This window comes from Rhinopithecus roxellana, chromosome 2 (assembly GCF_007565055.1).
Source record: "Rhinopithecus roxellana isolate Shanxi Qingling chromosome 2, ASM756505v1, whole genome shotgun sequence".
NCBI classification, from domain to species: domain Eukaryota; kingdom Metazoa; phylum Chordata; class Mammalia; order Primates; family Cercopithecidae; genus Rhinopithecus; species Rhinopithecus roxellana.
Window position 1 is genome coordinate 21282462 of NC_044550.1, and position 26372 is coordinate 21308833.

At 36.8% G+C, this 26372-nt stretch overlaps 1 protein-coding gene across 2 annotated transcripts in view; it reads right to left on the reverse strand.

The window, feature by feature from the left end:
• The window catches only part of COL25A1 (collagen type XXV alpha 1 chain), a 519759-nt gene that overhangs the window by 131471 nt on the left and 361916 nt on the right, over positions 1–26372 (reverse strand). Inside the window, exons 9-11 of one of the 2 annotated variants that reach the window (XM_010379093.2) lie at positions 6951–7022; positions 6114–6221; positions 3412–3447 (exon numbers count right to left, since the gene is read on the reverse strand). In XM_010379093.2, coding sequence (XP_010377395.1) covers positions 3412–3447; positions 6114–6221; positions 6951–7022 — 216 coding nt within the window. Of the gene's footprint in view, positions 1–3411; positions 3448–6113; positions 6222–6950; positions 7023–7795; positions 7856–26372 lie in introns of both variants that reach the window. The other variant, XM_010379094.2, reaches the window with a different exon arrangement.

A 26372-nucleotide genomic window follows, 5' to 3' on the forward strand; every position in this document is an offset into this window, starting at 1 on the left:
AGAAATACCTAATGTAAATGATGAGTTGATGGGTGCAGCAAAACAACATGCACATGTGTACCTATGGATCAAAGCTGCACGTTGTGCACATGTACCCTAGAACTTAAAGTATAATAAAAATAATAATAAAAGAGAGAGAGAAAAAAGAAAAATTTCCTCCTCATGGAAACTGCAGTTATATTTCTAGTATCCTCTTCTCTTTTTGGTATGAGTTAAAATATACAGGTGCTGTTCAAGTTAACAAATCGTGATTTCTTTTTAAAAAGATAGATTTTTAGATTGGAGAAATATTTCATGTTAAACAAACATAAAAAGTAGAAATTCAGTTTGCTGAGGAGAAGAATTAGAGGATTACACAGATTTGCAGAAAGATTCTGAATAGAATTTCTTTAAACAGCAAAATTCCCTGGCACATTCAAAATATGTTGATTTAAGAAAATCTAATTTATACAAAACTTTACAGGAATACATCTGTTATATAAATCCACATTCACCTGTAATTTACTCTAGAGAGAACAATTGAGTGATAATAATAATAACATACTCATATAGTTCTTCATTATATGTTTTAAAGTGCTTTCCCCTAATTTATTGCATTGTCTTTGGCAACCTTTTAAGGTGGTCAGAGAGGGTATTATTATCCTTTCTTTACAGATGAGAAATTGAGAGGTTAAGTGACTTGCCCAAGGTCAGACGGACATTCATTCATTTACTGCTATCAGAATGATGTAGTTTTAATGGAGTAGTCAAGGAAATATGGTTCTTCCTCCTATTTTTTTAAACAAGCTGTGAAAGCCATTAAAACAGAGGTAGATGATCTCACAAATACAATGTTGAATGAAAGAAGCCAGACAGAAAAGTGTACATACTGTAGGATTCGATTACTATAAAATTCAAATGTAGGCAAAACTAATGTATAGTGACAGAAGTCAGGGTGGAGGTTACCTCTGGGGTGGCAACTGGGGGTAAAGAAGGGTTTAAGACAATGTCCTCATTCTTGATCTGGTTTGCACATAGTTTGTTCACTTGATGAAAATTCACTGGGATATACACTATAATTTGTCACTTTTCTTTATATACATTAAAGAAGTTTTCTCTTTGAAAGGAATCTCACATCTTTAAAAACAGTAATTTTTAAATGCCATTTAGATCACTTAATCGACATATCCTTGAAACATTTGTCATTTCCAGTAGGTTTCTTAAATGCATTTAAAAAATAAGAACATGCACTAAATTATAAGAGTTTAAAGAGTCAAGAAAAGTTTGTAGAAAAAAAAGCCCAGTACTGTTTCACCTGAGAAAGTTTTGATATGAAATGGGAACTGGAGCATGCTAAGATAATAATGCAAGTGATTTAAGATCAGGTCAAACATTTGTATTTAACTATGTCAAACTGGGAATGGTAAGCAAATGAGATTATATTGTTATTCACACAGTATATCCTGGAGAGCATAGGTAATATGTAAGAGAGAATTCCTTGAGTGGAAGATGATAATTTAAAAAAATATATCCATTTTATTTCAGAACATTGTATATTAGGATGCTGTGTTAGGTATCAGGGAAAAAAGCCAATGCCAGCGATAAAAATCTGAGTAGTCTGTGCACACCTGGAGACAAACAAAGGCTCCTGAGAAGCCCACATAGCTTTTGATATAAGAATATATAGGAAGAATGTGTTTTCACCATTTTCCAGGACAAAAATTACATGTACCTTCAATTGCTTAAATTAATTTCAAACTTTATATTGTAGTTCTCCCAGAATTCCTCATACTCTGTAACTCCATACCACTGAGAGCTAATGCTGCACTTGTATGCAGTTACCACTGATGACAAAGGTTTTAAATTTTACATATAGACTCTTTTTCATTCCTTCCACTTTTTTCTTTTTCAAACAAAAACCATTATAGCACCAAAGATTATCTGTATCGGGCACGGTGGCTCACGCCTGTAATCCCAGCACTTTGGGAGTCCGAGGTAGGTGGATCACAAGGTCAGGAGATCAGGACCATCCTGGCCAACATGGTGAAACCCCATCTCTACTAAAAATACAAAAATTAGCCAGGCATGCACATGCCTGTAGTCCTAGCTGCTCAGGAAGCTGAGGCAGGAGAATCACTTGAACCCGGGACGCAGAGGTTGCAATGAGCCAAGATCATGCCACCGCACCTAGTCTGGGCAACAGAGCAAGACTCCATCTCAAAAAAAATAAATATAAAATAAAATTGTATCTTGATATTACAGGTCAGGAACAGAGAATTTCCAGGCAGTGGATGAGATCTGGACCCAGGATGCTTTCATTTCACCAGGGATCCTGCAAAGGCAGCTGTACCTACAGCTGACTTCCCAGGAGAGCTGCTGAATGCATCTCAAGTCCAAAGAAGCCTTGTTGATTCCTGACTCTATGCGTTAGTTTCACTAGGATCTACCTGTTTTTTAAATATATATATATGTAGAAACAGGGTCTCACTGTGTTACCCAGGCTGGTCTCAATCTCCTGGGCTCAAGTGATCCTCCCCTCCCTGGCCTCCCAAAGTGCTGAGTTTCCAGGTATGAACCCCCGTGCCCAGCCTAACATTATGCAGGATGGACAGTGTCAAGCTGATTGTGGTCACCTGTCAGCAACCCAGCAATCTCTGGGCCCACTCCTTCAGTATCCAGGATGAGTGTGAGCCCTCTTCTGGCATTTGGGTTATTAGAGAATTACCCTGTGCTTCCCAACAGTGTTCACATCGTAACAGATTAGAGCGGCAGTTCAGGAGACAGAGAGGAGGGGACAGGAAGAGGTAGGTTGAAGGAATTCTACTCTTCCTGAGTCACCAACCTAACCAAACATCTTTTCTACCAGCAAAAGATAAACAAATCATGGGGAACTGGGACCTGTGTGTCTATGAGTAAGTCCATGTAGAATCATTTCAGGACCTTTTTTGTTGTTTGTTTGTTTGTTTTTAAATGACAGAGAACCAAAAGGCACAGAGGTTTTTCTCTGGATAGAGATGTTCAACGGTAGAAAAACTCTGAATCACTGTGCAAAGTTTCCTGTGCGAATTCATTTAGTCAGACCTGATCCCTTTGAAAATGGGATTTCCATTTCTATTTAAGCTAATAGGCATGCCCCTAAATTTAATCTCTCTTACAGCAGAGTCACTTAATTAATTCTCTCCTTTGGCCTGCAGCATCTCTGTCACTCCCCACACCTGGAATCTCTTTCTTTTTCTCCTGCATCAGCAATGTAGATATGTAGTCTTATGACCCTTAGCATGTAGTAGATAGGCCATATTACTTTTAACTTTTACTAACTTTCACTTTTTTATTATAGTCTGTCATATGACAGATACATTTGTCACACATAATCTTGACCATAGTTTTAAACAACCTGGCTTAGTATAGAAAAAGATAAATTGAGATACTTGCCATCAAGCCTTGTTCTCCTGGTTTTCCTGGTTCACCCTTAAAAAAGAATAGTGATAATTTTAGTAATGCTGTAAGTATTTTTAAAAAACTCTTCAATCATTTTTTTTCTTTGACTGGGGCATGTAAATGTCAAGTATATTTCTTCAGGTTAAATAGAGGAACGTAGCACATTAAAAGAGAGCTAATTTCCCTTCTACAGATAAACTTTACAAATTTAGGGTTTAATAAAATTAGTCTAGATTATCATGTCTTCTTTAGGATGACATAAAGATAATGACATGGTGTCTTTATGAGAACTCAGAACTTTCATACATAGGACAGAGAGACAATTGCTCTTAGTACAGGTGTTTAATAAAACGAGCAGAGACTGATGTTAAACTTTGGTCTTCCTGGATTAATGATGGCTGAAGTAACATGTTTTATTAAATTTGATACAGAAAATTACACTATATCATGACATTATCATTTTCTTATATTCAGATTGATATAGAATTATCATATTTTATTGTCATAATGACAGTCATTGGCTAAAAATATTTTTTGTCTTAAAATGCCAATAAATATAGATATTGCTGGTCTTTCAAAATAAGTATTTCACAGTTTAGTTTTATAGTCTTTTTCTAGCAAGGTATGATGACACATGCCTGTAATCTCAACTATTTGGGAGGCTGAGGCAGGAGGACTTCTTGAGTCCAGGTCTTTGAGGCTATAGTGTGCTATGATGGCATCTGTGAATAGCCACTGCACTACAGCTTGGGCAACACAGCAAAGACCTCACTGCACACAAAAAAATCTTTTTTTACTTTGGGAGGCCGAGGTGGGTGGATCACCTGTGGTCAGGAAATCGAGATCATCCTGGCTAACATGGTGAAACCCCGTCTCTACTAAAAATACAAAAAAATTAGCCGGGCGTGGTGGCAGGCACCTGTAGTCCCAGCTACTCAGGAGGCTGAGGCAGGAGAATCACTTGAACCCGGGAGGCAGAGGTTGCAGTGAGCGCAGATCACGGCACTGCACTCCAACCTGGATGACAGAGCGAGACTCCATCTCAAAAAAAAAAAAAAAAAAAAAAAAAAAAAAAAAAATCTTTCTCTAGCAGTCATCATAGTATACATAAACAAACTCTGAGACCATATATAGTTCAAGTTATATTTTTGAAAATTTTAAAACAAGTTAATTTGTCCTATGTGTAGAAAGCTCCATTTCTTACTTACACGAATAAACTATATTTGTTTAAAGAATGATATAATTTTGGATTATGTGGTTTGTCACACCTTTAATTTTATTTTTTAAAAGTAATTTATATCTTGAATTTGAGTATAGTATATAATGCTCAATGATCTGACTAATGTACCATCAAAATGGTTTTAACTACTTTTTGAAGAGACACTCATTGTATTTCTGTTGGCAACCAGCAATCAATGGGAGAGCTTTAAATATCTCTAAAGCTGTGGATCTCTCTGCCTTTTGGAATATCATCATGAGAAAAAGCAAGGCATTAGAAGGCAGCTATAGAATTCAACCACTGTCTTTTGAGGTTGAGTGAAAGCAGTCCTAACAACTAGCAAATCATCTGTTGAAAAACAGTTACGTATTTTATATCAACAAATTCACAGCAGCTTTCAGAAAAGGACACGGGCTTACGAGGCTGTCTCAGAAGTTTTAAAGTATGTTATATTCTTATAAAGAGTCATTATTTCTAAAAATGCATAAATATATGCATATAAAAATGAAAGAAAATATACCAAAACATTAATGAGTATTGTAAATATTTATTTTTTTGGTTTTATTTTCAAAATTTTCTGCTTTGTGGATAAATATTTTCATTATTATTATGTACCACAAAAATACTATGAAAATAATTTGTTAAATAAATACACTTGATAAATAATTTAATCCAGTAATAAACCTTAATTTCTAGTCCTAAAGTAATAAAATAAATCTAAAATTTTTGACCTTTTCCATATATTTCTTTTAATTGCTGGGTTGCCTCTGAAGCCAAACCATTTATCTTCTGTGTTTTACTACTATATCATTGACACTTGACCAATCTTTGTAGCCAAGTATTGAGATTACTTTTAAATTATTTCTATGAATAAGCCTTACATACAAAAGACAAATGATATTTAAACCATACCCACTGATGTTTTAACCATTCATTTTATGGTTATTAGCAATTTTGGGGGTTCAAGTTATTTATAAGGGAATAAATATTAGAACATTTTACTTCTACTTTCCATAAAGAGTATAGGACTTTATTGGTCTGCTATTGAACCTTTGGAAAATGTTATTAGCCTCCTACTTAGTTTTTCAGACTAATCTCCCATTTAAACCAAAGGCCCCGGTGCACACAATGGCAGTCAGGTTACACCTGGGATTGGGCAACTCCGATCACAGACTTCTTGAGGCTTACCTCAAAAACAGTTTAGTGGCTGCCTCCAGGTGTCTCTTGTGGTTTGCTTGGATCCCCAGTGGATTAAGTGGTAAAGAGGAATGCAGCTGGGAGCGCCCTACACTGCTTGGGGACTTTCCCATCATCTCACTTCCCTCAACCTACTCCACTCATCATCCTATTTCCCTCAACCCACTCCACTCACTTGACCCCCTGACCTGATGCCCCTTACCACCCTGCTCCACCCTAGTTCTCAGCCTTTAACACGAAACAAAACGTGTGAGAATAAGTGATCCAAAAAGCGACTCACGGGTACTCCTGGCATTCCACGGGGGCCATCTTTCCCTGTGTCCCCAGGTGGCCCTCTTGGGCCTGGAGGGCCGGGGGGTCCTGGAGGCCCTGCCTGTCCTTGGTCACCCTGTGATGGAGAAAGGAACAGACCAGCAATAACCATGAAAGAGAAAGACTCAGGTCTTCTTTTCAGCACCTTAAATTTGCATTATCTGATCCACATTTACACTATGAAAAGAACCAGAACAACCACAAATATAAGGCCTGTAGGCAATTTGCCTCCCAGCAGGGAGCAAATAAATATTCATGCTGGGTGACTGAGTAGATGCTATTAAAATCAAAGCAGCTCAGGAACCGGCACTTCCATTCTTTGAAATAGTGTATATGTTACCACTATAGTCAGAGCTGGTATAAAACGTGTGAATTACTTTATCCGTAACACTGCATCAGTTACATTCACCTCATTTAATAAAATGGCTGCCTTTATAGTTAGACAAATGTGTTTACTTTTTCATACCCTATAAAATTAAGCATATGAGGCTCCCATCATATTGCATAATAATTTATAAATTACCAAAGCTAGAGAGCTTAGAAACTGGATCTGTTAGTAGCTACAATTTAAAATTTTTTAATTAAGACAAAATTAGATAGGCTTTTAGTATCTTTTTTGGTACTTGTATCTAACATTTCAAACAAATGCAGCTGACTAAACGTAATTTTGTTTGAGGATATTTCCAAATAAATACCCACCCACCGCCCACACCCCACCCATAAGAGATAAACGGTAAAGCAATAGGTATACAGAGCAACAACCGATGTAAAGAAGAAATCAGACTTCAGCAAGAATAAGCACTACCTTAATCAGGCGGCGTTTAATGAGCTGCTGATCAGCAGAGAGAAACCCATGATTGATTTTAGGAAACACCATCTGATCAGTCAGGTGAGGTCAAAGGTTGAAGTTCAGAGATGAGAGAGTTGAAGAATAGACATCAGAAGGCCCCAAGAAAGAAATAAAGATATACACATTAGACTTATAATGATTATAAACAAAATAGAACTGGCACTTATGTCTAACGTTAGACCCACTGACTCTTCTTGAAAGAAATATCACCCTGAAATGCGATGCCGAGACCAGATCTTCAGTAGTAATGAACATTTTTTGTGCTTCATCATTTCACTGTGGACGTTGGATCTTTTTAATGTAGTTTATTCCCAGAAGCAGGTAAGCAGGTGCACCCCTGCATTCTTCACTCTGAGCAGAAAGTCTAGAGACAAAATGCCAGTTCCATTTCCATCAGACTTGTCAACCAGCATAATGTGACGTGAACTTGACTGCCATTTTATTGACACCCGAAGTCCAGAGAGAGTACTTAGGATTATTTAATTGACTGGAAAAATATTACAGAGCATTAGAATGCATACAAATTAAGCCATCAAGGCATGCCATGGTTCTAGATTGCTATGCCCACCTCTCTTCACAGTACCTGTTTGACGTCAATATCCTCCTCTCAAGTATGCTCAGGGTACATCCTCTTAATAGACATTTGACCTCAATGATGCAAGTGGGGTCTCAAGTGCCCAATAACTTGACATATATGATGAGAGGAAGCCAACGGGCTCGGTAAGCCAATTGAATGGTTCCTGCTCACGCTTATGCTGATTGCATTTCTGACTACACAGGCATGAGTAACAACCACAAACCTTGACGGTGAGGATCTGATTACTGTGCAGGGCAGCAACTGTGGGGAAGCCTGGCAGGCCCTATGGACATAGCACAGCACCAAAACAACACGACATAAAATGTCACACAGACATTTCACTGGGGGACAAACAAAACAAACACATACCTAGTGCCTCCCTTCCCTGGCTTTAAGTCTTGTCTCGTCTGACACACCATAAACAAAATTAGACACATGAGGCCCCAAAATAAACCTTTTTTTTTTTTTTGAGATGAAGTCTCACCTGTTGCTCAGGCTGGAGTGCAGTGGCCTGATCTAGGCTCACTGCAACCTCCACCTCCCGAGTTCAAGCAATTCTCCTGCCTCAGCCTCCCTAGTGCTGGGATCACAGGCGTGTGCCACGATGCCCAGCTAAGTTTTGTATTTTTAGTAGAGACAGGGTTTCACCATGTTGGCCAGGCTGGTCTCCAACTCCTGACCTCAAGTGGTCCACCCACCTCGGCCTCCCAAAGTGCTAGGATTACAGGCGTGAGCCACCATGTCCAGACTTTTTTTTTTTTTTTTTCCTTTTTTTGAGACAGAGTCTTGCTCTGTCACCTAGGCTGGAGTGCACTGGCACATCTCAGCTCACTGAAACCTCTGTCCCAGGGTTCAAGTGATTCTCTGTCTCAGCCTGTCCAGTAGTTGGGATTACAGGCATGTGCCACCACGCCCAGATAATTTTTGTAGTTGTAGTAGAGACTGGATTTCACCATGTTGGCCAGGCTGGTCTCAAACTCCTGACCTCAAGTGATCTGACCGCCTCGGCCTCCCAAAGTGCTGGGATTACAGGCATAAACCATCATGCCTAGTCAAACCAATAATTTCCTAAAGCATGGAATGGGGAAACTAAGAGCTCATAGTCATTGAGCCTGGGGCAGGTACAATGGGATCTGTGTCTACATGGTGTAAAGAGTTTGCTACATGGAGCATTTCTGGAATCTTACAAAATTACAATCTCTTAATTACAAAATGTTAGTACAAAATGGAGATAACTATAGACACTGTTATGAAAACCACACTGTAATTTCCCTCCATTGACATTCTGTTTACAACTCAGGATATACAATACGTGTATTAATTCTTTTTTGGACAACAACAGGGAACAAAATTTTGCCATCAGATCATACTTATTCCCCAGAATAAACACAGTACACCTCACAAAATACAGTCTTGCCACCCACATATCAAAATTTCTCTCTCCAATCATATGATGAATCTCAGAACTCTCCTGTTTCAGGAATTCATGCAAAGGTGGTGGATGAAAATCTGTCTCTTATAACATGTGTATTTCATGTCAGGGGGATTTATGGTCACACTCTGCAGTAATCACTTGTCACATAACTTTTCTGAAAGAACTTGACAGTTCACACAACCCCTTAATGCAGAAAAGCGGTTTTGAATTCCTTGAGAACACGGAGAGATGTATTAGAGACTCGTTCTTCAATAACTTGTACTAACTCCTCCTCACAGGCATTATCAATTGGTTAAGTCTGAGAGAGAAATTTTGCCTTTGTTCTATTTCTTTTCTAAGAACATGTGAAACTAAAGCCTTTTATTCCTTTTTTTCCAAAACACACACACACACACACACACACACACAACATGTTTACCATACAAATAAAATAAACAACAACCACAGCAATACATGGCCTGGGCTCTCTCTCTTCCCACCCAAATTTATCTTGCAGATATTTTTAGGAAAGCCCAGGAAATTTCTACATTTTTAGTTTTATTAGTTTTGTGAAGATTTCACCCCCCATATCCCTCACATTAGAGAAATGTTTTTCATTTTCAGAAAGGCAGAAACATTAGTTTGTAGTCTGAAGACACTTCTTCAGCTCTAATGCCTTTGATTCTCAGTCTTCAGGACTACAACTTCTCAGGAAGCAAAACAGAGAAAATCTTATCTTCTGCCAAGTCCGTTCTGATAATGCTATTAAGTGGCTCCCTAGTTTTGAGGTGACCTATGTCCTCTTTTTCTTCTCTCTAAATACAAGTCCTTTAAATATAGATTCTGCATAAATTCAGAAATGCTACAAGTTGGAAAACAGATGTATACAATTTGCTTTTGTTTTACTACGGAATATGAGTTTAAAATGTTATTAGATGGTAATGTGCCAGCATCTTTCCATCTGTGACTCATTAGCCCTATATTACACAGTCAGAATTTTATATATAAAGCTCATATTTATGTAACAAAGAACAAAAACAGATACAAACAAGAAGTCTATGAGGGATCAGAATCTTGATTAGTGGCGATAAATCATAATGTCACTTGAAACAGAATTATCTAACAAAATAATTTTAAATTAAAAACCTTTTAGCAGCACACATGGTAGGCCTTACAAATATTTTGAAATTTGAATGTATAAATAAGTCACTTCTTATACTCATGTCTGAGCATGACCAGCTTTCTATTTGATCATATTTTCAAAATACTCACACACACTCAAAAAGCCTTAAGTTGTATAATTCCTTAGTTTGGGTTCCAATTTTAATGAGATCTAAAGAGAGAAGTGGATAGTTAATTCTCACCTCAGAAAGATCTTTTTCCTCAAACAGAATAATCTCTATTTGAGGAAGCTGATTTATATTCCTTAATCATCTTGACTGTGAAAATGCTACCTATTATGTGTTTAGAGCTACATTTTAAAGATTTCATTTGCATGCTAGGCAAAATAATTTTTCAGGAGTTTACGTGTAGCAAAGTAAAAAGGGGACATGGGGACGGATTCTCTTACATGCTAACAGAAATCCCATGATTTGGGCTGCAATGTCCTAGGACCCTGTGCTTTTCAAACTGGGGTAAAAGTAACCCTGAGAGTATATGCTGGTGTCCTAGAGAGTGTTTCAAAGCAATAACAAATATGGTCCATCCTCCTAAAAAGTCTATTCAATTAATGGCAAATACATTTAAACATTATTATGTAAAGCAAACATTGATATATTATAGGGTTATAGCATTCAAAATTGAACATGTTTTAAAAATTTTCACCATTTGATGGTGGTAAAAAAAATCCCATTTCACAGGGGCTGCCTCCAGATCCTAGGTAGACACTGACTCTACTTCTTGTGTGAGTTCTTTGGAGGGTTGGTTTCTAAAGCACAGGTGTTGACACCTATCCTCAGTACAGGTGTTGATACCTCATGGCTTTGTGTGGCCACACCTACTAGGCTTCTCTAGCCGCTCATACAGAGGATACAATTTTTATTAACTATACCATTTTTTCCCACAGTATCATTAGTCATATCCTTTCTAAACAAATAAAATGGACATACTTTACTTGGTTTTGTATCTCAGAAAGTTTGCCTGGTACACAGATGGTTTGAGTGCATGTGGAAAAACAAATGTCTCCAGAAAAATATGGAGAAAAAATCCAGGAATACGCTGAATATTGAAATAATTTTTGTTATTGTTGTTGTTTTTTGAGATGGAGTCTGGCTCTGTCGCCCAGACTTGAGCACAGTGGCGTGATCTCAGCTCACTGCAACCTCCGCATCCTGAGTTCAAGCAATTCTCCTGCCTCAGCCCCCTCAGTAGCTGGGACTACAGGCATGAGCCACCATGCCCAGCTATTTTTCTGTATTTTTAGTAGAGATGGGGTTTCACCATGTTGGCCAGGCTGGCCTCAAACTCCTGACCTCAAGTGATCCGCCCACCTCAGCCTCCCATAGTGCTGGGATTACAGGCATGAGCCACTGCACCTGGCCTGAAATAATTTGTACACATTTTCACCCCCAAATACTTTGAATTATTAAGAAATCAGATGAATAGAGCTGTAAAATTATCATATATAACTCATTTTTTTCCCTCCTGAGAGCATAAAGCCTCAGACAGCTTCATGAATCTTCACGACATTCTATGAAGTAGGCAACCATCTCACAATCAGTATTTTGACGTCGTGACAGGAAAGGCTATATCTCCCCCTTCATTACCAACTAGAAGAAACAATGCAAGCCTACCCCAAAGGGATATTGAACAAACAAATAATTCATAAGAAATGCTTCTAACTACTTAGAGCCCATACATTCAAGGTGTTACTGTCATTTTTACTGTGTACTCAGTAATAATGAGTATTATAAGATTACAAATAGTGAGAAAATTTTGTGCTTTCTCAAAAGTATTCAGTAAGGCAATGACAGAGCCAGAAATTCAATCCAGGTCTTCTGATTCTAAACTTTGTCATTATGCAATTTATGTGTTTATAATTTTCTTCTACCTGCTTTACAGTTTAAATATTAGAAAGCTTAAAAATTGATTAACATTCAACAATATTTAGAAAGCGTTTGTTGAGCACCTTCTGTGCAACATTCACTATGCCACACTCTGGGGATTGAATGCTGAGCAAGATCCCATGCTCACAGGGTTTACCATCTAGTGGAGAAATAGAAATAAGCTGGCAGTTATCATACAGAGTGATAAGTATTATGGTGGAGAAGTGGGGGGCGGGGGGGCTGCAAAGAAAATAAAATGTGCACTAGACACATGTTTCAGGAGCCATGGAAGACCTCCCAAGTCAGGTGAAGCAGAGGCTGGAGGTTGGTATAGGAAGAGTAAAACTGAAGATAGATCATTTAGGAAGGTATTACAATAGTCTAGCTGTGAGATTGTGTCTTAGAACTAGAGGAAGGACAAATCAATTGTTTCAATTGTTATTAAGGAAGTTGAATTTGTAGGACTTGTAACTTGGTTGAGAATATAAGGGTAAATGAGGAGCAGAGAATGGTCCTAGGTCTCTAGCTTGGACAATGGAAGGATAGTAGAGGGAACACAAGGAAAAGGCTTTCTGGGGTACACAGGTAGTTATGAATGATGAATTCAGCTATAGATTCGCTGAATTTGAGATGTCTATGGACAGCCAAGGGGTAGCAGTTGGACATGCATATAAAACAGAAGAAAGGTGAGAAATGACTGGGCACGGTGGCTCATGCCTATAATCCCAGCACTTTGGGAGGCTGAGGCAGGCAGATCATGAGGAGTTCGATACCAGCCTGGCCAACATGGTGAAACCCTGTCTCTACTAAAAATACAAAAATTGGCCGGGCGCGGTGGCTCAAGCCTGTAATCCCAGCACTTTGGGAGGCCGAGACGGGCGGATCACGAGGTCAGGAGATCGAGACCATCCTGGCTAACACGGTGAAACCCCGTCTCTACTAAAAAATACAAAAAACTAGCCGGGCGAGGTGGCAGGCGCCTGTAGTCCCAGCTACTCCGGAGGCTGAGGCAGGAGAATCACTTGAACCCGGGAGGCGGAGCTTGCAGTGAGCTGAGATCCGGCCACTGCACTCCAGCCCGGGCGACACAGCGAGACTCCGTCTCAAAAAAAATACAAAAATTAGCTTGGCATGGTGGCAGGTGTCTGTAATCTTGGGCAGGTACTTGGGAGGCTGAGGCAGGAGAATCATTTGAACCTGGGAGGCAGAGGTTGCAGTGAGCCGAGATTGCGCCTTTGCACCCCAACCTGGGCAACAACAGCAAAACTCCATCTCAAAAAAAAAAAAAAAAAAAAAAAAAAAAAAAAAAAAAAAATTAAATAAATAAAAAAGAAAGAAAGGTGAGAATTATGAGCCACAGGGATATGCGAAGTCACTTCGGGAGGTTGTAGAGAGGGCAGACCTAGGAAAGAACCCTTCAAAAGACAGGTTTAAGAGATGAGCAGAGAAAGAGGCAACCACAAAGAAGATGAAAAGGAGTGGCTATAGAAGCAGGAGGAATGGTAATTCTCCTTACAAAAGTTCTAGTCAGGCAAATGACTCAAAATGATAGATTCACATACTTTACTTTGCTGTTTATTGCATCATCAATAATGCTGCCTAAATCACATAAATGACTCATAATAAGAACAGGTTAACAATGGCCAGTGTCACTGACAATGGCTGATCATTGATCAGCACAAGGGAGTGTACCTGAGGTTGTAGGGCTATGGATGAAAAGATAATTATTTTACTTATAAAGAGTCAAAGGGCCCCAATAGCAAGTCATATTGAAAGAAAAAATATGCATTATGCTGAGAAATGAAATCTCCAAGTTTCTCCATAATGTAAATACTATCATGATTCTGTTTGCCCAAAATACATCATGCATTACAACACGACCATTACAGTGGGCATGTGTGCAGCATAAATAGAGATAAATACTCCTCAAAGCTGATAAAATAATTTCTATCTAAGAGAGACCAGATGGGGAAACACTATAATAGGATACAAAAATATTTAGGTAAAAGAATTGCTTCAGTTTAGCAGAAACTGTTAGAAGGCTAAATTAAGAAAGAAAAGAATTTAAGAGAAGGAAATTTGCAACTAGATCATTCCATATTGCAGTAGATGGTATAATTTATCTGTCTGAATAGAAAAATCAACTATATAAAGCTAAACAGCTAAAGGAATTTTTGAACAATCATGCAATATGAGAATTGGAGCCTGTGGAAATCAGAAGTTATAACTGATGGTAAAAGATTGCCTCATGGTAGTATTAATTATGGGAAGAATTAGCCTTCTGTAGTTGAATATAATATTTTCAACTGGCTCAAAAAATTACTATTTTTCTATTTTATTGATACTCTAAATTCTATTCTACTACATTTTCTTGTAAATTTTAACCCTAGTCACTCCAGGAATTATCTCTTTATGTCTATAAATGGTAAGTGTAAATTTTACAAGTTATTTGAATATAATATTTTCAACTGGTTCAAAAAGTTACTATTTTTTTATAGACACTCTAAATTCCATTTTACTATGTTTTATCATAAATATTAACCCTAGTCAGTCCAGGAATTATCTTTTTATATGTCAATGATAAGTGTAATTTTACAAGTCATTTGGAAGAGAAAGAAAAAATGCAATCTCTGTATTGACAAATGTCATTAAATACTGTAGTTACTAAAATGCTAAGTAAGAGAAGACAGCCTGCAAAAGATCTATGAATAAGAAGACAGCAGATAAACTTCAACACTGGCAAGTGCAAATATTAAGAAAAGTGCCTGGAATACTCATATAGTGCCGAAGGCTCTACTTGTTGTATATGATCTATTAGGGGATTCCAGGGCTTGTTGTAAAGTGCTCCCTAATGACATACAGCTAAGAAAGGCCAAGAGAAGATGAGACCCCATGAAAAGAGGTAGAATTCCGGAAGAAGGATTTTCCTGGTCTGAGTGAACCAGAGAAGTATAGACACAGGATGTAGGGAAGAAAAATAAAGCAGCCTTGAAGTCTGGGAAGATGAACAAAAATAAAACTGTATTGATTTTATTTATATACACTCTGCTAGAAATGGATCAGAGCTATTCTCTACAAATAAACATCAAGAGAGCAGTCCGGTCTTAGGGTTTCTTAATAATAATTAAAATAATAAATAATGATAATGGTGATGATGGTATTAATAGTGGTTAAGGCTTATATGATACTTTCTTTGCATGAGGTATTCTTCTAAGAATTTTATAAATATTAACTCTTTTAATCCTCACACCAACTACTTGACAGATGAGGAATTTGAGACACGAAGAGGTGAGGGGTCTTGCCCATCCAACTGTAAATGGCAGAGCCAAGAGTCACCCCCTGGCCACCTGCTCCAGTGTCAACCATCTTAACCAGCATATTTTCCATAAATTTTTCTTTTTCTTTTTTTTTTTTGAGACTGAGTCTCACTCTGTTGCCCAGGCTGGAGTGCAGTGGCACAATCTCGGCTCACTGAAACCTCCGCCTCCTGGGTCCAAGCGATTCTCCTGCCTCAGCCTCTCAAGTAGCTGGGACTACAGGCATGCAGCACCACATGCCCAGCTAATTTTTTTTGCATTTTTAGTAGAGAAGGGTTTCACCATGTTGACTAGGATGGTCTCAATCTCTTCACCTCGTGATCCACCCACCTTGGCCTCCCAAAGTGTTGGGATTACAGGCATGAGTCACCGTGTCCATCCCCATATCTTCCATAAATTTTTCATAGTCTCTGAATTTCATTTTCACTTATTCATTTATTCAATAAGAATTTAACACAATCGCACAATGACCAAGGCAATATTTGGACATTGGGATTAGAGCGGTAAACAAGATAGACCTTATACCAGGCCTTATGGAGCTTAGAATGTATGAAGGCAGGTAGACACAAAACAAGCAACTTCACATGTGGCTGGGATCTCTTTTGCTAACATTTATCCATGCTCTTTTTCTCTTGTATTTTTTCATTTCCTCCCCACTCCTGCATCAAGCTCTTAGATGACCCTTTGCTTAGGGCCTCAGAGGAGGCATAAGGAGGCAGAGTGCAAGACGTAACTTGTCTACCAACCTTTCTAGAAATGAAAAATACCTAGAAAGACACTCCCCCAAACTAGAAGTGAGGAAAGAGATCTGTAGTCTCTGAGAGCAGAGAGGGACCTAAGCTCTGCTTCCCAGCAGCACTTCCAGGACAGCAACACCACAAAGAAATGGCCATGTGGCATGTCAGACAGACATGTGTGAGCAGCCTTGCAAAGGATGCCCCTGCCTGAAGGACTGCACAGAAGTAGCAGAAAGATTCCCATGCCCCATAGGTGGAGTCGTGACACACTAGGAGACCCTTGTGGCTAGCCACTCTCAAAGGGCAACAATACTTTTCCTTCCTGATACTTCCGCCTAGATGAACACTGGAAAAAAATAGAAAATATATTTTCCTTTTCTAAAGACATACTGAATCAACACTTGGTATATAGAGATTAGGTTCTATTTTAGGAACTCCCCCTGGAGATGTAGACTCTGTTCTTCAATTTGGGCAAGGTCAAGATAAGGGCAATGGCAAAGGGTTGTAAGGATTCCTGTGGGAGGTCAGATTGATGAGAACAAGAGGGATGAACTAAAGCATGCATTCCTTCGTGTGACAAAGGTCTCTGGAATACATGCTATATGCCAAGTACAGTGAAAGAAGCTGCAGGGGTTCAAATCTAATGGGGGAGAAGGAATTGTCATATGAATGTCAATCCACATGGAAAATGTGTTAAATTAGTGCTCTGGTTAGAGCAGCAGGCAGTACTTAAGCTTATTCTGTCTGAGGACTGGAGTAAGACTCCCATAAAGGTAGAAATTAAGACATGTGAAGATGATTAGGATCCTGGTATTGCAGTGAAGTGTGGACTGGAGGCCTCTGGAGGAAGGTATTCCAGTCTGTAGCACAGTGAACAAAGGAGAAGGTACACTCAGGAAATTCTGGTAAGGTGAGTTTGGCTGTGGTGAAGCACACACATTTTAGATAAATGCCTGGAAAAATTGATAGGGCACAGATGTGGGAGGTCTTAAAAGAAGCTTCAAGACGGAAGTAGTGGAAAGCCATGAAGGTTTTTATACAACCAAGGTGCCATGCCATGTGAGTACGAGGAAGACAATTCTGACACAAGTAAAGAACAGATTAAAAACCAAGATACGGTTCATGATCCTTCATCTGCAGTTCCAAAATCCAAAGCCCCTGAAAATAAATATTTTTCTTTTTTCAATTTTTTTTCTCCTTCCTTCCTCCCCCGCCCCCGCCGCCCCGTGTCTCACTCTGTTGCAGAGGCTGGAGTACAGTGATGCAATCTCAGCTCACTGCAAACTCTGCCTCCCAGGTTCAAGTGATTCTCCTGCCTCAGCCTCCCAAATAGGTGGCACTATAGGCACCCACCACCATGCCCAGCTAATTTTTGTATTTTTAGTAGAGATGGGATTTCACAATGTTGGCCAGGCTGGTCTCAAACTCCTGATCTCAGGTGATCCACACACCTTGGCTTCTTAAAGTGTTGGGATTACAGGCGTGAGCTACCGTGCCCAGCCAAAATATTTTTTCTTAAGTTTTAAAGTTTTTCCTGTTTTCAGGAAACTTATGTGATGGAAAAAACTTACTTGAACAGATGTAAGGCTATTTATGGTCATTAATAATCCTTCTAAGTGTGAATATGCATATGTTTCACTGTAGAATTTGATGGTTTGATTACAGGGTGTCTCAGGCCCCTAAGGGTTTCAGACAACATGCATAGCATGAACTAAATTAACTTTCTAATTCCTAAAAACCCTAAGTTCTGAAACACGTTTGACTAACAAGAGTTTTAAGAAGGGATTGTGAGCCTAGTTCAAAATTAATGACAAAGAGCTCTTTAGCAGAACCAACGATTATAGAAAGAGTGATAAGTTTTGAATTTAAGGAAATGAATGTGGGTTTGAACAATAAAATGTATTAATTATAGACAAGTCTAAAAAATGCCCTGTCTCAATATATGGCAATCTGCATTACATATTATAATTTATACCAGTTTGTAGTAATTAAAAATAAATCTACTTTTATGATTTCAGTGTTATATATTAATGAGAACTAGTATGATCAATTATCTGGTATACATCTTTTAATTAATTGCCTTAATGAATAAATAAGCACATTTATAATTAGCACCTCTTTTGCAAATAAGCAAAAAAAAAACTGTGAAAATTTTGTCTTTTTATGAAATGAAAAAAAATTCTCCAGCAGTCCTGTTTAGAACATCAACTTGATTGTCAATCACTGCATAAAAATCTACTTAAACCTCCCTGTGAAAACAAAAATGGTGCAAAAGCAGGCTTGAATTCAGCCCCATCTGAATTTCATGCAATATGCCTTTGAAATACAAATTTTGAATTATGGAGCTCAGATTATAGTTTTTTAATTCTCAAAAACTCTTCCAAGATGGTGCAGTATAAAAATAGCATGCAATACAATAATATTTTGGAACTACATTTCTATAAAACCTAGGCTGCTCTTCAATTGAGGTTGCCAGGTCAAGGACTCATCTCAACTTGAGTATATTTCATCCATTTTCTGAAAGGAAACAGTCTACATCTGGGAGAGGAGGCACAGCATGGATCAGGAAAGAAGATCAGTAGCTGACAGGGCATCTGACACTAAAGGGAAAACAGGCATTTCTCCAGTAGCCTGTGAGAAAACCTCAACTTTTTTTTGGATGTTTCATGCTGGGAGAGAAAGCATAAGTGTCCTGCCATTCTCTGGATACTCTATTTAGTACTCCGATTTAATGAGTATTTGCTAAACATCCTTGTTTGATACTAGATTGAGTTGACTCTAAAATTCCTTGGGCATGCACCCTGAATGGTAGCCTCTTTTCTACTCATGGAAGAAGTAGATGTCTATAATGGATGGAAAATCATCCTGTACTTCCTTGTATACCTCTGAAGTTCAACATCCACCCTAAATAAGGTTTAGCCCACAGTAAATGCCTGACAGCCCTCTGGGATAACTGAACTCTTCAAAAAGATAATGGAGTGCTTGGAACAGTAGAGCAGAGAGTAACGTTACTTGCAGTGGTACTCTTCTAGGTAACTTTCTCTACTAGTTCATCTGGTCCTGTTCTCCAACATCCTCCTTTAGTTCAAATCCTAATTTTGTAGTGTTTTCTCAGGGTCTGCTCAATTATACAACAGTAAAATAGAGTCTGTTGCTTGAGAGCATCCCTGAACTCTGCATGTTTCCCAAAGAGGCTAAAATATTTATTGCAATTTAGGACATGTTTGAACATCCTGTAATTATTTTTGTATTTGATGTCACTTGTACATATGGAGTAAATTGAAATGACTATAAGAATTGGCAGATAATGTAAATAAAGAAGCAGGTTGAAGACAAAAGGAAGTGGGGAGACTTCGCTGAATAGAAGAGTGATGCTGGGGCTGAAAGGAAACAATAACTAATCCCTTGATTTTTGCCACAGATAAAAGCAGACCTAGTGCAGCTACATCTTCACCTGCTTCATGAGAAACCAAAAATGAAAGTCTTTTTTTAAGAAAAAAATAAATGCTTCAGATTTTAATGTTTGCTAACAATTGAAATTTTGTTTACACATTTTATATTCCAAATGAAAATACATTTGATAGTAGGATTTGTCTCACAGATCACCAGTTAAAGATCTCTGATTTAGTGTTTTTGAATGGTGAAATACAAACAAAACAACTGTAGGACTTTGCCTCATAGCACGCTTAGCCCAACCGATAGAACTTTATTTTGTTGCATTAGCATTTGAAGAAACGGTTACTGGTTCTTATTGTATCAATTACACATTGTAATTCACAGCACTGATTCTTAAATCATAGAAATGTCAAAATATGATTGTTATACACTATCTCTAGCAGGAATAAGAACAGAACAAGGTATAATTCCTTTTTGAAAAGGACGTACCTACATCCCATAGTGATTAATTCATCTGGGAGGAGTCCCATGATTTGCTGTTAATGAAAGGGGCTGTTGTAATCTACATGAGAATTATGGTTTCTCTGGGATTGTCAAAACCGAATTTCCTGACTTCTATGAAATTAAATCTAAACTTTAGAATGACATAAATATTGAAAAATCATAAAATAAACTTTCTACTTTTTGGTTTTAATTTCCTAGTGGTTGATAATGTTATTTAATGAAATGCAGTACATTTTTTATATTAAGTAGTGTATCACATGCTATCATGTTTATTTAATTCTTAAAAGTGATATTTATTTGGACATATAATTTACTTGAAATAACTACACTGATAATATTCATATTTAACCTCAAAAGTCTTTTATACTTCCAAATTTCAAGTACTTTTATGCTTCCAAATTTAGATAATAATAAGGCAGACAAAAATGTCAAGAGTAAAGATTAGATTGTCTTTGTTACTGAAAATGAGGGCTCAAAATATGCCTTAGGTGCAATTTTGAATAGGAACAATTCTTTCTTTATTTAAATGCACTTAATATTCCATTTATCAAAGAAAATTGTCCATATATAATAGAAAAAAGATTTTCTCTTTTTATGGTTACATGAATTAATTCAAAATGTAACGTGGTCTTTCAACTTAGTAAATTTTAAATGATACATATGCATTATTTGCTATTAAATAAAAGAGAAAAAAAGGGAATGACAATGCTCTCGGTTTGAATACATAACTAATCCAGACCAAGGAAAAAATTTTCCCTGATGTTTTAAAATATCTAAAAGCAATAGCCCAATTTACAAAATACAGACGTATGTTATAAATCTTTTTTTTTTAATGGGTCTTCGATTTCAGTATCCATAGGAACAAAGTTTACGTTTTAAAAACCAGGTGGCATCTGGGATACCCAGATAAGTGACCAGTTCTACCACCTCATTAGCTACAAGTTTTATGACTCACATATGTGGTTAAAAAATTGCAAGATGTATGTCTGTCATGTCATTAATGAAATTGAATTGCTTATTTTCACATAAGGGACTGTCAATCATTCTCCTTGGGTGATATGGGATTTTAGCAAGTAAGAAACATGAAAGAGAGGAAGAAGAAGTTACTATTTTATAGCTCTGGGATGAAGCTTCGTAACATTATAAAGAGTTGAGATTAAGCTTCATAAACTAACCGCGAAATTGTCCATGCTTTTTGACTTGCGAAATGTTGGGGAAGATAATGTCGGAAAAGTGGCACAAAACAAATTTGACTAAGAAAAAAAAAGATTTTTCAAGGGAAATGCGAGTCAACTTTTGTACAAGGCATAATTATCCAATTTGTGAATTACTAAGGGCCTTAATTCACAAATTGCAGAGTGGACTTCCCTTCCCCTCTCCTATTCTTTGTAGGATTTCCTTCTTTATGAATATCTTAATTACAAATAAGGAAAGAAATAAAAAAGGAAGTGAAAGTCAATCCAAGGATTAACACAGAAGAGTAGCATGGAACATTATGATCTGTGTCAGAAGCACTTAGGCTCCATAAAGACTGGGAGGAATTTCTAAGGGCAACAAAAAGAGCATATTCTGTTAGATGCAGACAGAGAAGGATAATAAAATAATAGATCTATTTTTTTCAGTCAACTGAGAATAAAATGTGAATAGTTGATAGAAGAAAGCAGTAGCAACCAGTTCCTATTTAGCTTCTAATTCTCTGTCAAACAGAAAAAAATATAGTTGTTTGAATTAAACATTGCCACAAATACTGGTGTATTAAATGCCAAGGAAAGTGAAGAGATTACTAATGAAAACTTTGCAAATATAAATGTGTTTTAGCCCGAATAAATAGTTTTCAAAATACTGAGCATTTGCCAAAAAAATTACTCAACCATTCACATCACTTTTTCGGGAACTGTGAAAAGTGCAAGAAGCAATATAAGAGAGAAAAAGGTAGCTCTGTGAAGTATAGACAGATTGCTAAAATTTGTATTGACCTAAGTAAAGATGAGAATATATTATTAAAAGGATTGTTGGTGAAAATTTGTAACAGAATACTAACTTTATTTCCTTTTTAAAAGGGTTATTAGTAGGTGGATGCACATATGTAACTGGATTTCAGCAAGGGGTATGCCGAGGTTGCCTGTATTATCCTTAGATTCTATATTGAGAAATCTGAACTGAAAATCAATGAAAATATTTATAACTGGATTTATAACTGGTTGAACAATCTACACAGATAATAATGCTTAACCAGTCACACAGTTCAGGACCTCCAGACTGATCCATTCAATATATATTTTTTTGTTTTGTTTTTTTGAGACAGAATTTTGCTCTTTTCTCCCAGGCTGCAGTGCAATGGTGCAATCTTGGCTCACTGCAACCTCTGCCTCCCAGGTTCAAGCAATTCTCCTGCCTCAGCCTCCCAAGTACCTGGGATTACAGGTGCATGCCACCGCGCCCAGCAAATTTTTGTATTTTTAGTAGAGATGGGGTTTTACCATGTTGGCCAGGCTGGTCTGAAACTCCTGACCTCAGGTGATTCACCTGCTTCGGTCTCCGAAAGTGCTGGGATTACAGGCATGAGCCACTGTGCCCAGCCTCAATATATGTATTAATGAATCAGTCTTCTCAAACTTTGGGTGTGGGAATGATTTTTGTCTCTACATGAATATTTCTATATCTATATCTCAAATATCCAGGAAATGGGAGAGAAGAAGAGGTATAATGTTTGTTGGGTTGCAAATCAGAATCCAGAGGGGACCTCAACAGGATGGAATGATGAGAGTGGTATACTAATAACATGGATAAAAGAAAGTAATGGTGTGTGAATCCAATAAACTAGTTATGTAAATACACAATTGAGGAGCTAAGAATAACAGTAAAAAAAAAAATTTTAGAATTTAAGTTGATAAATTTATACATTAATATATGATATGGCTGCCAGTGTTGTTTCAAGCTCATCTAATTCCAGACTGTATTAACATAAACAGACACATACAGAGGTAGGTTTTATCCCAAACACATTTATCCAGGTGTGCCTGGATAAATGTGTTTGCTTTCTACACATTATCCTTTAAGGAGGACATAGGAACATGTATAGAGAACCATGAGAGTAAGAGGGCACAAACTGTTCACACGAGGAATGGATGAAGAAGATGGGGTTGGAGCAGGAGAAGATGAGATGGGACATGAGAGGTATTTTAAATAGGCTGAAAACTGAAGGGAGAGCACAGAGTAGAACCACCACCACCACAGGGTGTATTCAGTTTCAGCTGGGCCATCACTGCCAAAGAATGTAACCAATATGGAAGAGCTTTAAGGTTCATTTCACCCATGAGCTTCAGTGTTTCTATAAACCACTGAAGGACAGTCATGTTTAAGAATAATTAGTTCAGAAGACAGGACTGAAACTAAATGTATAGGAAGTAGAGAATGATAGATGTTGATTCAAAAGAAGGAACAATAAATATTTGTTGAATGAATGATTGAATTACTTTGCAATGTTAGAACTGTCTATGATTAGAATAGTCTGCTTTTTAAAAGAGTGAGTTCCTTGTTACTGAAGATGTTTGAATAAAACTCAGCTTAGGACACCCTATAGAAGTTTCTAGGCAATTAGCTGGCAGGGCCAATTGCCTAAATGGGTGACATGGGTTTATTTTACTGTTATAAGAAAAAGTCTGATGAGGCAGCAAGTGAATTTCTCTTATCCATATTATCTTCCGCCTCCTCCTCACTCTTTTAAAATAGGACAACTATCATTTATCTAGAAAGTCTTTCTGGCACTGCCAAACCATTTTTAATTCTAATAAAAAGCAAAATGTGACCTCCTATATTACCCAATAGTTTAAAACACTATAAGAAAAAAAAATTCAGATGCATTCAACTCTTTCCAATAAAAGGAAATACAATCTACCATATAGGATTCTATTTATGTTATCGTTTTTATTTTTTAAACTTTGGACCATCTCATTAAATTCTATATTTATTGCAGTCAGATAAATTAACTTTGAATTTATTTTTATATCAAGGTGGACACAAAGAAAAAAGAATTGAATAATACTGACCCAAATTAGTTCTTCCTCTTAAGATTTGTCAATACAACCATAAAGGGCAACTCCAAACAATTCATGATCTTGTTCTTCATTGATGCCTCAACAGGGCAATTTTGTTAGAAATACTTACAAGGGAAAATGTTCCGTTAACCCAACTGCACAAACAAAACCCAGAAAGTACATATAATAACTTAAAACATGGGTGTTTAGAGAAGTATACGGACTAGTATTATAAATGAAATTATTTGGGTCCAACAACGAAAACATATGCAACTAAATACAATATGATTCTAAATATCTATGAATTTTGGCTATGACCTATATAAGATATCTAAGCTAGATCATCTTAGGTAATAAACCAACATTAAAAAAAAAAAAAACCTCTAGGAAATTCTGAAATTTAGAGTCCCATTTTTCCTTAAAGGAGTGATTCTGAAATTCTCCCCCTCAAAGTCTCCTATGTTTCTAATTTTAAACATACGCAATTAAAAGACTAAAATTCATCTTTTTAACATTATTTACATGTTACTTAATGACAGTTATTCTATCTACAACCGTGCTAACTTTCTAAAAATTCTGTTATTCTATAATTTATATTTTAAACAAAAAATCTTGCAGATAACATAAATTCTGTTGGAATCTTGATGTAAAACTACCAAATTTGAACTATACTAATTTTAATCTTTGAGCAGACTGGTATACTGATAAAAATTCTACAGTACCATAGACTGAAAACCACAAGTATAAAAATAATTCTATATAATGTTAAAACAAACTGTATGTAAATTATGTTAAAGGAACTATTATAGCCTCTTTTTCTAGAAAGTAAATGATTCATAATTAATTGTTTTGTGATCTATGTGTTTGTAAATTTTGATGGACTTTGTCATCATAACATCAAAAGCAAAATCATCCTAATATCTAATCCAGGTATTGCAAACTTCAATACCAACAGAAACTGCACACATATGTAAGTAAATGGAACAGGTTGGGTGTCACCGGGATAATTCAAAATGCATGTGCTACCTAAAGCAGACAGACTCCATTCACCTTCAGTCAACTTTCCTTATAAAGGAAGGTAAACTCAATGGTACTAGCTTTTTACATTTCTCAAGAGAAAATTTTAAATAAGATTTATATAAAAATTGCCCAGTATTAGCAACTAATCTGGGAAAGAAAAATGAAATGTATCTACTACCAAAATCTGGTTCACAGGCTACCAGTTTGCAGCCTCTAATCTGCTCCTTTGTGAATTACTAATTTAAAATATAGAAGGAAGATTGCACCAAATAGTGAACACATTCCAATAACAGGAAAAAAATAAAGACATTGAATTCCTTTTCCCCACTACAACCAAAGGTGTTAATCTCTACCCTAAAAAGAAATTCCATATTAGTTGTGACAGTTTCTCAAACTACAACCCTGTTGGCACATGCCATTACATTTGACACATTCTAAAAATTGTGACTTGTCGTAACAGTTACAATATAAAATTCTGGGTAGATACAATGACTCGAACTTTGCATTCTTCTCTGACACATTTTATTAGAAGTACATGGCTCCAAAGTGGAAGTAATACCACAGACCAGTATAGAGTTACAGTATTAACATTCAACATAGTACTGGTGACATAGCAAGCTTTCTCCAATTCAATTTTGTTTGACTTTTCTGCCTAAAAATGTAAAATGAAAGGTGAAGTTGTAAATCTCTACATTAGCTTTCTGAACAAATCCAAAAAGTCTAATAGATCTCCAGATATTCCCTTCTTCCTGAAACTCCTCAAAATTCATTTCCTTTCACAAAATTTTTGAATAATTGCAAATAACTACTAAACAAAAGGTTGCAAGACTGAAAAGTGATTTTGTACTGAACAAAAGAGGCAACAAAAATAGAATGGCTTTATAATGTTGTATTCCAGAGTTTCCTAATATAGAAGATCCTTTAGAAAATTCACTTTGTCAACATAGAAATAATGTGTTTATCTATGCCAGAAAATGAAATAACGTGTGTAGTGGGGTAAAGCTCTTAACGTAAACATAGTAGTTATCTATTTGGCAGAGAAAGAAAAAGAGATTGTTCAAAGACAACATATTCCTTACTATTCTTTTCATCATCAAAATTATACTGATTGTCAAATATATTACACATTTTTTAAACAACAAAGATGTACCACCAAAGAAATGTAAAAACATTAATAAAAATGGTTAAATTGTAGCTAGTGGCTTTCTACCATATCATGCATATAAGCCATGTTAACAAAGACAAAATACAGTAATTTTTCATGTTCAAAACATGAGATAAAACTATGCCAGTGGTTTAAAATCTTTCCAATGCTATGTTCTCAAAGCACA